This window comes from Lucilia cuprina, chromosome 5, assembly GCF_022045245.1.
Source record: "Lucilia cuprina isolate Lc7/37 chromosome 5, ASM2204524v1, whole genome shotgun sequence".
NCBI classification, from domain to species: domain Eukaryota; kingdom Metazoa; phylum Arthropoda; class Insecta; order Diptera; family Calliphoridae; genus Lucilia; species Lucilia cuprina.
Genome location: NC_060953.1, coordinates 15,005,420 through 15,017,919, shown reverse-complemented (window position 1 = coordinate 15,017,919; position 12,500 = coordinate 15,005,420). Strand labels below are relative to the sequence as shown.

The 12,500-nt window shown below is 28.9% G+C and overlaps 2 protein-coding genes across 4 annotated transcripts in view; both read left to right on the top strand.

Annotated features, from left to right (window-relative positions):
* The window catches only part of LOC111682668 (aldo-keto reductase family 1 member B1-like), a 14,731-nt gene extending 9,701 nt beyond the window's left edge, over positions 1-5,030 (top strand). Inside the window, exons 2-6 of one of the 3 annotated variants that reach the window (XM_046952092.1) lie at positions 308-450; positions 553-1,036; positions 1,106-1,314; positions 1,410-1,482; positions 4,776-5,030. In XM_046952092.1, coding sequence (XP_046808048.1) covers positions 308-450; positions 553-1,036; positions 1,106-1,314; positions 1,410-1,455 — 882 coding nt within the window. In that variant the 3' untranslated portion in view covers positions 1,456-1,482; positions 4,776-5,030. Of the gene's footprint in view, positions 1-307; positions 451-552; positions 1,037-1,105; positions 1,315-1,409; positions 1,488-4,775 lie in introns of all 3 variants that reach the window. The other 2 variants (XM_046952090.1, XM_023444660.2) reach the window with 2 other exon arrangements.
* Positions 5,031-7,347: 2,317 nt separating this feature from the next.
* LOC124420081 overlaps positions 7,348-12,500 on the top strand; it is a 131,544-nt gene continuing 126,391 nt past the window's right edge. Inside the window, exon 1 of the mRNA XM_046951828.1 lies at positions 7,348-7,799. The gene's annotated coding sequence lies outside the window, so the exon portion shown is untranslated. The remainder of the gene's footprint in view (positions 7,800-12,500) is intronic.

Genomic DNA, 12,500 nt, shown 5'->3' with positions numbered 1-12,500 from the left:
TGTTGCTTGTTCCCCCAAGTGTTTAAGTGTACAAAACAATAAAAATTAGTGTTAAAAATCTCCATAAAAATTAGTAGTTTTAATTATCAAGTATTAAAAATTCCACTTCAGTTACAGTATTAAATTTCACACTAAAATAATTAATATGAACTTTAATTCTAACATTTACAACAAATTGTGAAATTGTATGTAAAATACATATTACATAGTACTTCTTAGAACATAACTATTAAAAACATACAAAACAACATTATGAAATCTATAATAAACATGTTTTTAAATTATTTGTTTGTTTACTTAACTATAGAGTCCCAAGGGTGAAGTAGCCCAAGCTGTTAAAGATGCCATTGATATTGGTTATCGTCATATCGATTGTGCTCATGTTTATCAGAACGAACATGAAGTGGGCGAAGGTATTGAGGCTAAAATTAATGAAGGTGTTGTTAAACGGTAAGTACCTTTAATAAAGTCTTATTAATAAGATTATATAAAACAATTATTACAGATAACAGCTAATTTAATAAACTTTTATTACATTTTATTGTTTTACAGTGAAGACTTATTTGTTACCAGCAAATTATGGAATACCTTCCATCGTCCCGATTTGGTACGTGGTGCCTGTGAGACTACTTTAAAGAATTTAAAATTGTCTTACATTGATATGTACTTGATACATTGGCCTATGGGCTATAAGGAAGGAGATGATTTATTCCCTGTCGATGAGGCTGGCAAAACTGCCTATTCTGATGTTGACTATGTTGACACCTGGAAGGAAATGGAAAAACTAGTTAAAGATGGTTTAGTTAAATCCATTGGTATTTCCAATTTCAATAAGAAACAAATTGAACGTGTATTGGCTGTAGCCACCATACCACCAGCCACCAATCAAATTGAATGTCATCCTTATTTGAATCAAAAGAAATTAATGGAATTCTGTAAATCGAAAAATATTGCTATTACCGCCTACAGTCCCTTGGGTTCACCCAACCGTCCCTGGGCCAAGGCTGGTGATCCCGTTTTGATGGAAGATCCTAAGGTAAGTGTTTTTCACTTGCAAACATTCAAAATTTTAAAATTTCTTATAAATTTTTCTTTTCAATTTTAGATTGTGGCTATTGCTGAGAAATACCAAAAGACTCCTGCCCAAATTTTGATCCGCTATCAATTACAACGCGGCAATATTGTTATTCCCAAGTCTGTTACCAAGAGCCGTATTGCTTCTAACTTTGATGTTTTCGGTTTTGAATTATCGGCTGAAGATATTAACACCATTGATAGCTTCGACTGCAATGGTCGTTTTGTACCTATTCTCTCGTAAGTTTTTTTGTAGTTTTTTTCTTATCTTTAGTAATTATAAAATTTTATTTTTAAACTTTATTTATATATGTTTATTTTAATTCTGAAAATAGTGAAGCTGGTGCTCATCCACATTATCCTTTTCATGATGAGTATTAAATGCTGGTTTTTGATTTATAGAAAAAAGTTTGGTAAACCATTAAACAAAAATATTTTCTAAAATTTGTTGAATTAGGGCTTGCATTAGAGATAGAATGTGTTAAACCTTTCCTTTTGTTACTAACATGGATTTGTGTTTATCCAAAATCAGTAGTTGTATTATTAGTTGTTCTTTAGCAGATCGCAAATATTTTTAACATTTCCATTGTATTCATGTGAAAGAAAATCTGTTATAAACAAAAAAATTTTTTAATAGCAAATACTGTTATACACAAAATTTTTCATAGGAAAACACTGTTTAAAACAAAATTTTCGGTAGCAAACACTGTTATACACAATAATTTCTATAGAAATTACTGTTATACACAACATTTTCTATAGAAAAAACTGTTATACACAAAATTTTCTATAAAAATACTGGTATACACAATATTTTACATAGAAAATATTGTTATACACAAATTTTTCTATAAAAACAAATGTTATACACAAGCCTTTCTAAAGAAAATACTGTTATGTTATGTTACACACAAACATTTTTGTAGGATAAATTGTTATACACAAGATTTTCTATAGAAAATACTGTTATACACATAATTTTCTATAAGAAATACAGTTATACACATAATTTTCTATAAAAAATACTGCAATACACATAATTTTCTATAGAAAATACTGTTATACATTTTTAAATAATAAGTTTTATACACAAACGTTTTATAGAATAAAGTGTTATACACAAAAATTTTTATTGTATAAAGTGTTATACACATAATTTTCTATAGAAAATAATGTTTTAAAAAAATTTCAATGGGAAAATAAGATATTTGCGTATTTCTATTAGAAATGTGTTATACACAAACATTTTTATTGGATATTGTGTTATACACAAGTTTTTCTATAGAAAATACTGTTATACACATAATTTTCTATATAGAATAGTGTTTTAAACAAACATTTCTATAAAAAAATAAGATATACACAAACTTTTCTATAGAAAAAACTGTTTTACACAAATTTTTTAATGAAAAAACTGTTATACACAAACTTTTTTTTTAGAATAAAGTGTTATACACAAGCTTTTCTACATCAAATACTGTTATACACTAAAGAAAAGAAAAAAGTGTTATACACAAATATTTCTATAGAAAACAGTGTTTTAAACAAAAAATTCTATAGGAAAATAAGATATACACAAACTTTTCTATAGAAAAAACTGTCATACACAACATTTTCAATGAAAAAAGTGTTATACACAAGCTTTTTTAAACAAAAAAGTGGTATACACAAACATTTTTATAAGATAAAGAGTTATACGCAAGCTTTTCTATAGAAACTACTGTTATACACAAAATTTTAAAAGAAAAAAGTGTTATACACAAACATTTTTATATTATAAAGTGTTATACATTAGCTTTTCTATAGAAAATATAGTTAAACACAATTTTTTTAAAGAAAAGTGTTATACACAAGCATTTTTATAGGATAAAATGTTATACACAGACTTTTCTATAGAAAAAAAAGTTTTACACAAAATTTTTAAAGAAAAAAGTGTTATACACAAACGTTTTTTTAGAATAAAGTGTTATACACAAGCTTTTCTACATCAAATACTGTATAACAAGTGTAATATTCTAAAGAAAAGAAAAAGTGTTATACACAAACATTTCTATAGAAAAAAGGGTTTTAAACAAAAAATTCTATAGGAAAATAAGACATACACAAACTTTTCTATAGAAAAAACTGTCATACACAACATTTCCAATGAAAAAAGTGTTATACACAAGCTTTTTTAAACAAAAAAGTGGTATACACAAACATTTTTATAGGATAAAGAGTTATACGCAAGCTTTTCTATAGAAACAAAAGTTATACGCAAAAAATTTTATAGAATAATGTGTTATGTACGAACATTTCTATAGAAAATACTGTTATACACTAAATTTTTAAAGAAAAAAGTGTTATACACAAACATTTTTATAGGATAAAGTGTTATACATAAGCTTTTTTATAGAAAATACAATTATACACAAAATTTTTCAAGAAAAGTGTTATACACGAGCATTTTTATAGGATAAAATGTTATACACAGACTTTTCTGTAGAAAAAACTGTTATACACAAAATTTTTGAAGAAAAGTGTTATACACAAGCTTTTTATAGATAAAGTGTTATACATAAGGATAAAGTGTTATACATAAGCTTTTCTATAGAAAATACAGTTATACACAAATTTTTTTAAAGAAAAGTGTTATACACGAGCATTTTTATAGGATAAAATGTTATGCACAGACTTTTCTATAGAAAAAACTGTTATACACTAAATTTCTTTTAAAAGAAAAAACTGTTATACACAAACTTTTTATAGAAGAAAGTGTTATACACAAGTATTTCTATAGCAAATGCTGTTATACATAAGTTTTTTTTAAGAAAAAAGTGTTATACACAAACGTTTTTAATGTGTTTTAAAGTGTTATAACGTTTGAATAAAGTGTTATACACAAATTTTTCTTTAGAAATTACTGTTATACACAAATTGAAAAAAGTGTTACACACAAGCATTTCTATTGAAAATAGAGATATACAGAAATATTTTTATAGAATGAAGTGTTATACACAAGCTTTTCTCTAGAAAATACTGTTATACACACAATTTTTAAAGAAAAAAGTGTTATACAGAAACATTTTTATAGAATAAAGTGTTATACACAAACTTTTCTCTAGAAAGTACTGTTATATAAACAAATTTTTAAAGAAAAATTGTTATACAGAAACGTTTTTATAGAATAAAGTGTTATACAAAAGCTTTTCTATAGAAAATGCACTAAATTTTTTAAACAAAAAATGTTATACACAAACGTTTTTATAGAATAAAGTGTTATACACAATCATTTCTATAGAAAATACACAAACTTTTCTATAGAAAATACTGTTATACACTAATTTTTTTTAAAGAAAAAAGTGTTATACACAAAAATTGGATAAAATGTTATACACATGCTTTTCTATAGGAAATACTGTTGTACACAAATCTTTATAAAGAAAAAAGTGTTATACACAAAATTTCCTATAAAAAATACTGTTATACAAACAACTATTTTTAAAGGAAAATATACAACAATAATATTTCTTATTAATTATATATGTGTAGTAAAATTAAAAAATTTACACCCCACCAGTCCTTTCTTTGATTATTTAACATTTTATAACAGTTATATTTAATTAGTTTTTTTCCCCCCAAAATTAATTACTTGTTATGTATAGAAATCTATTTGAATTTATTTTAATAACAATTCTATTTTTTCTTTTTTTCTACTTTAGTGCTGCTGGTCATCCATATCATCCCTTTGAAAATGATGAATTCTAAAACGTATGCCAGTCCTTAATAATCTAAACCATCTAATAATTTTACGCGATATTTTTTGTCAGGCGTTATGCAGGCACAATTTATAAACGCTGAATTTTTTATGTAAATCTATTCTATTAAATAAATAATAGTTTGTAGTTTCTAACATCATTATAAATGAAGTATTTTATATAAAATATACTTATTAAAATAGAAAAAAATAAAAATAATTTGTTATTTTAAATTTTAAAAAGTTCAACACTAATAGAGTGTCAAAAAGAATTTGTATATGTTCTGAAAATTTTATTAATATATCTCTAAATAAAACTTCTATTAAGATTTTAAGATGAACAAGTAAGAGATTGTATATTCGCCTGTGTCGAATCGAATTCAGTACGAATGTTATCACAAAAAATCAAAAAAATACCAATTGCAAAACGGTAAGGTATCAAAAAGCCCCCTTTTATGGGTTTTCACTTAATCCAGAATCTACATTCTAATTTTTATGTTTTGTAGAACGAAAAAGTACCAAAAAGTTCCCTTTTATGTGTTCTAACCTAATCCGGGTTCTACATACTTAATTTCATGTTTCTAGGCTTAATATTACAGAAAATAAAAAAGTACCCCTTGTAGAACGAAAAAGTACCAAAGAGATCCCTTTTATAGGTTTTTATCTAGTCAGAGTTCTACATGCAAAATTTAATGTTTCTAGGTTCAATATTATAGAAAATTCAAAAAAGTACCTTTTGTAGAACGAAAAAGTACCAAAAATTTCCCTTTTTGGGAATTTTTGGTACTTTTTATAGGTTCGGAAATTATTGAAATTACAAACGGAATGACAAACCTATATTTACCCTTCTTCGTTGGTTAATATCAACATAAAACGGTCTTTCCGACTCCCTGACGAATGTAGTGTCTTCCAAGCAGAGATCCTTGCGTCTGGAAAGCGACGGAACTGATATGGAATCATATCGATCCGGGGTCGGTTGTGACAATTTATGTTGATAGCCAAGCTGCTCTTAGAGCATTGGGTTGTCACACGGTACATTCGCGACACCCATTTGTCACTATAATAGGATGATATTCGAAAGAATGCGCGACATGATTAACCAGTCCTGGAAAAGTAGATTTGATTGCAAGATATCAAATTACCAAATTACTTATAGGGCTGGAAAGACACAGTCTAAGGGTTCTGATAGGGTTTCGAACTGGACCTCAGGCTGAAATGGCTAGGCTGTGCCATTGGCCCTCACGACGGGAGACTAGGTCTTGGATATAATGACTACTGCAGAAGTTGTCATAATGAAGAAGAAGATGAAACGATATTACATCTTCTTTGCTTTTGCCCCACGTTTACCGAGAGTAGGGAGAATTACTTTGGAGCTCCCTTTCTGGCTGGTATAGAGGAGCTTTCAGGGATAGTCTCGAAGAATATTCTATGCTACATAAATGAAACCGGTTCGTTTAGATCTGGAAGCAGAGAGTGAAATTATAACAAACTCCTGTGACCACTAGGGTAACACAACGGGACCAACCTTAAATGGACCCAAGTGAGCTGCTCATGAAGCAGCTGCCTTCGATACCTAACCTTAACTGGGTTTTGTAGGAGGGCATGGACTTTTATTAGTATCTATCTATCCATATATCCTCTTTACCTATTTTCTTTCTCTCTTGTGTTGTAGCGTTTTTGTCTTCGCTGTTTTGTATCTTCACGTTTTTGAAGGGAATCACCTTATGGACCTTACGGTCTCTGAGTGGATATACGCCGTTTTTTTGGATTATTTGAATTGTTGGCCGAGCTCATAAGCAAAATGCCAGGGTATCCCACGTTGGTTTAAAGGGAATCCTCCAAGTCGACCTATATCTTCATATAAGAAGCTGGAAACCTTAAACACTTAAGTTAAATTTGAGTTGTGAATGGTACTCCACCAGTAAGTTTCAAGAGTTTTAATGGTCTCCACCAGGGTATAAACAGTTGAGGATTAATGATCTACACCAGGGTTTAAACAGTTGAGTTTTAATGGTCTCCACCAGGGTATAAACGTTTGAGTATTTTATGGTCTCCACCAATAAAACATAACCTCTCTTGAGGTAAAACGAAAGCACGAGGTTAATGTAGACAACATATAACTTTGAACAGTAATATGAAGTAATACATTACACCAGTGCGAGCGAGACGCAAAACTGTCGAAAGCCAGGCAACAAACACAACCCTGAACGCGTTTAAGAAATAATCGCGATGTCGCGAGAGTTGTTCCCCAACTCAGACCTGAATTACGACTGATATACGCCGTTTTTACGGTGTATAACCCTTCCCAACCTAAACCTTCCTTGGTTGAAAAAAGTTATCGATATTGTGTCATCTGTGGTTAAGTTGACAGACTTGCAACTAAAAACGTAAACAAACAAAAATTTTAAATTAAATCTATAATTTTAGAAAAAATAAATATAAAAAAATCGGAAATGAAGTTTTAAGTATTTTGTTTTAAATAAATTTTAAAAATCATGGTTATTTGATTTAAAATGTTTCTGAAATTTTACGGGTCAACCAGTCAATGCTGGTGTTATGAACGGCAACTTTCGTTAGTTGCCAAAAAGTTATCGATATTGTGTCATCTTTTGTTATTTTGACAGACTTGCAAATAAAAACGTAAACAAACAATTAAAAATATGAATAAAATTTTAAATTACTGTTAAACTTGTGAAATAAATTCAGAAATGTAGAGTCCTAAGTATTTTGTGTTAAAAAGAGTTTTGAACATAATAACCATTTAATTTGAAAAGTTTTTGGAATAATAAATAACTTACATGCCCCATTAAAAATGGCACGGACCCAGTGAATCAACATTGTTTAAGAATAAAATATTGTTTTTTTTACTAAATTTTACACAATTTCTTTAAAAAACATCTCAGTTGCCAATTTGATTCGAATCCTAAGGTTCAGTTGCTGCTGATCATCGAACCAAAAATCAGTCAAAGATCCTGAAATAACGCTGCAGGTGAGGAAGTAGTTTTTTATAAAAAAAATTAACATCAATCGCCCATTTCAAAAATAACGCTCCAGTTAAGAAGATAGTCAATATTTAAGATCACTCATATTTCCCATCAAGAAACGATTTTTGTACAAGAAACTTTAAATCGGATGTGGATTCTCTAAAATTAAACTAGTCGTATATCCATAAAGTACGAAAAAGGGAAAATTTCAGATCACTCTCTCCCACAAAATCAATTTTGTACAAGAAACATTAAATCCAGGGATGGAAAAAGAGATTTTGTCTCAGTATCAAAAAATATTTCAGAGGGTACTTTTTTGGATCTCAAAGTACTAAAATGTTTTTTTTTGCTAAGAGTTTGTATTTTCTGAAATATATTTATATTTATACTTTTTAAATTAGAATGGGCGTTATATGTTGATATTGTGAATCTTTGTTCGTCCCTCGATGTTAACATCTTGGATATAATTTGATGCTACACAATTTCTTGCCCAAGAAATGCATGGTATCCCATCCCATAGCTACGATACAAATATTACCACGAAATTGTACTTTGTAAAATGTTATATTTAAAAAACTCATGGCGCTGTTATAAAGTCTCGAAAAGGGACAAAATTGCGTTTTCTCAAAACTCAGGATATAATATCTTAGATTCCAGATGCGATAGAGAAAATATGAAGTAATATTCGAACTCAGCGCTGATTAATCTTATAGAAGCGTCTAACTTATTCTCAGGGTTTTGACTATATTAACATTTTGTCTGATAATATGAAGAGTATTCCAATACTGTATAACTTTAGTAGCTGTTTCCTACAAATTTTATATTTGATGGCCCATCCTGAAAAAATTGGTAGAAAGGTTTTGACTCGTATGAAACTTACTTATACCGAATTTTATCACTATACTCACATTTTTCGGCCGGTAAGGAGTGTTAAAGTTAAATTTAAATTCTGAAAGGGACCTTCCATGGGGGTAGGGTCAATTATGGACCTATCCACATAAAATTTGACAAAGACCTTTTGTCTAGTATGGAACTTATGTCTGTCGAATTATATTGCTATATTCGTATTTTCAAGCCAGTAATGAGCATTTAAGTCACTTTTCGAAGGAAACCTTATATGGGGAGTAAGGTCAAATATGGATCGATCCATATAAAAGTTAGTAGAGAGATTTTGACTAGCATGAAACTTATGTGCATCGAATTTCATTGCTATATTCTTATTTTTAAGCCAGTAATGAGTGTTGTAGTAATTTTCCGAAGTGGGCCTTATATAGGGGGGGGGGAGGTTCGGTTAGGGTCAATTATGGACCGATCCTAAAAAGAAAATTGGTAGACAAGTTTTGATTCGCCAGTAATGAGTGTGAAAGTAATCTGCTGAAGGGGACCTTATATGGGGGGTAGGTCAATTATGAACCGATCAAAAAAAATTGGTAGAAAGATTTTGCCTTATATAAAACTTTTTTATGTCGAATTTCATCGCTATACTCGTGCAGCTAAAGCAGTTACGCTCGTTAAAGTTGTTGTCTGGAGGACCACTTGTTTGGGGCTATTCGAAAAAGTGCTTTTGCACATCAAATAGTATCAAAAAATGTACCATCGTACCAATTATGCCATCCCTGATCTACACAGAACGCTTCATATAAAATATGTGAAAATCTGTGATCAAGATATAACTTTACACATATAAACCAACAAGATTAGTGTTTAAAAACTTATTAAACATATCAAAAAGTCGATAAGATTGTAGTTATAGATCTATAACTATAAGAAGTTCTGGAGTTGAAGAACTTTTTTTTATTTTTTCATCGATCACTTTAGCAATATTGAAAATTGTATCGAAATTATTTTGAAATCTTGAATTTATGAAAAAGACTTTAAATGTGTTAATTTATGACTCTAAATGTCATCAGTCATTTCAATTACATTAGCGTATTGTTTGAATTTTAATATAAATTGTCTTTACTGAATCCTTTTCGAAAAATAATTTTAATTTAAAAATCGATCAGTGTTAATTTTTTTTGTAGTATTATTTGTCTCACTTTACTTATTGTTACCATAATGAAGATCAATAAATTTTGTTTTGCAAGATCACTAAACTGTACGAGTATTTTTCACTTTTAGGGCTTCTCAGAAAGTTCACACTCTTTCATAGTCCCACTCACTGCACTCTCAAACGAAATGTTAATGACATTAGCTTTGCTATTTGATTGTTATTCCAAAAGTTAAGTGTAGACAGGAAGCCATATGAGTATAAATTCATTGATCATTTCTTTAAACTTTGAGAAATATTTTTTTTTTTTTAAATTATGCACTTGTAATTATTTTTGTAGATATATTTCAATTAAAAGCACTGATTTCGAATGGTGCTAGAAATTTTGTGTATTTGAAATGTTATAAAAGATTTTGGGTAAAAAAATAATTTATTTTCAAATATTTTCTTTAGCTCATCTATGCACCAACCGATCTCAGTTCTTTAAAATTGAATTTTCACATTTATGGTTTTTATTCTAATAGAGTTTATTTGTTTAATTGTTGCACTTTATTTAAATAATCCTTTGTTATGTTAAAATAATCCTTTTTATCCTTAATTTAGTCCAATTCGATAGAGAGTTGTATCCAATTTTTTTTTCTTAGTAACAGCAGACAGTGTATGATTTGATGTCATGTTTATAGCTCTGGCATTTGTCAACTAATTGTTGTAAATTTAAAACCTCAGCTTAAATGTTGAAAACCTGTTACAGCTGAGAAAACTTTTACAAAAGATTTACATTCTACTTTTATAGTTTCCTACATCTTGAAGTAAAAAAAATGTAAAAATTACAAAAAAGAAAGAAAGATAAAAAACAACAAGTCTTGTGTTTATGGCCGTAATATTATATTCAGATTAAAAACATTTTAATTATCATTATAAACATCGTCATGATCATCAGCAATTGGCTTGTCACTGTAAGTATTTTATTCTTGTATTACTTTTATTACTGTTGTTGTTATATACTCTTTGATCCTTATTTGTTTTTGTAGTAACGGTTTTGTGAATAAAGTAAATAAATTAAAATACTGTTGCCAGATTGTTGTTAATATGTCTTGTATTAAAAAACAGAAAATCATGTGGCAACATTCAATAAATATGAAAAAACTATTGTGTGCAATATTGCCACTATTGGGGGCCATTTAAAAAACAAATTCTTAAAGATTATTTAGTAAAAATTTTGCTATATTGCAGTCATGGGCAAACACATACCACCATGTGTATATTTGTGTGCGTTAAGCAGCAGAGAGATGACTGCACGTTATAACAAAATGGTGGTACACTGAGAAAAGTTTTGAAATTTGTTTTCTATTGCAAATACTTTTTACGACGAGAAAAAATCATGAACTTTTGGGCATTTTAAACAAAAATGGAATCAAGGGAAAGAGTTTTTCATTTAAGAAAAGTAGTAGTATTTTTAAAAAGTAGTATTAAATAAAACTACTGAAATATCATTAAGAAAATCACGACTTTCTATTCGATTTCGAACTTTTAAGGGATATTAGCGAGATATTAACTGAACTTAATTTAAAGTTCAACTAATCTATCCAAATCAATGTTTCCTTTATATTCCTTAATACGCAATAAGTCACCAATGTGTTGATCGGTTAACCTATTCCGCAATTTACTTAAAATCAGTTTCATACTTGAGAATGCCACCTCACAGTTATATGTGGTGCCAAACATGGAATATAGCTTATATATTTCGTTTTTTAAATTGAAATATTTTGTATCATCTATCTTTTGCCAAAATTTTTCCCCAGTATATATAGTATATTGTGAATCTTTATACACAAGCTATGTCCGTCTGCATGTTTGGATCTTATGGAATCCAAATATTTAATAATATTTAATAGTTAATTAGTTAGTTAGTTAGTTAGTTAGTAAGTTAGTTAGTAAGTTAGTTAGTTAGTTAGTTAGTAAGTTAGTTAGTTAGTTTTGTTATTGTTTTGTTATGCTCAAAGTCAGGTGTGGGAAATGGTGTAGGAATGAGTAAAGATAACAAAATGCATGTTTGTATGAAATTTTTTTGCACCAAAACATTACTTTACTTAGAATATTTATTGCGTTAAAGTAGTGGTGGCACCAACCGGTGCCCTAATTCTAGTCTATAGTTTAGTCTATAGTCTGGTCTTTAGTCTAGTCTATAATTCAGTCTATAGTTTAGTTTCTAGTCTATTATATAGTATAATGTCTAGTCTATAGTCTAGCCTAAAGTCTAGTCTATGGTCTAGACTATAGGCTATATACTAAACTAGATAGATTTTTTAACCATCAAATATATACAGAAATCTAGTAGTGCAGTTCTATAAGAACATTTTTCACTAAAAAAACTCTTATTTCACCTATCGCCGAACAAACTTAAACAATTTTGTTGTGTATACTTTTAGGCTTAGACTATTTAAACTCAGACATTTTGACTAATATATTGAACATTATACTAACTCTTCTTAAAGTCATGTTACACCATGACATGTCTATAGTCTAGTCTACAGTCTAGTCCGTAGTTTGGTCTTTAGTCTAGTCCGTAGTTTGGTCTTTAGTCTAGTCTATAATTCAGTCTATAGTTTAGTTTCTAGTCTAGTCTATAGTCTAGTCTATAGTCTAGTCTATAGTCTAGTCTATAGTCTAGTCTATAGTCTAGTCTATAGTCTAGTCTATAGTCTAGTCTATAGTC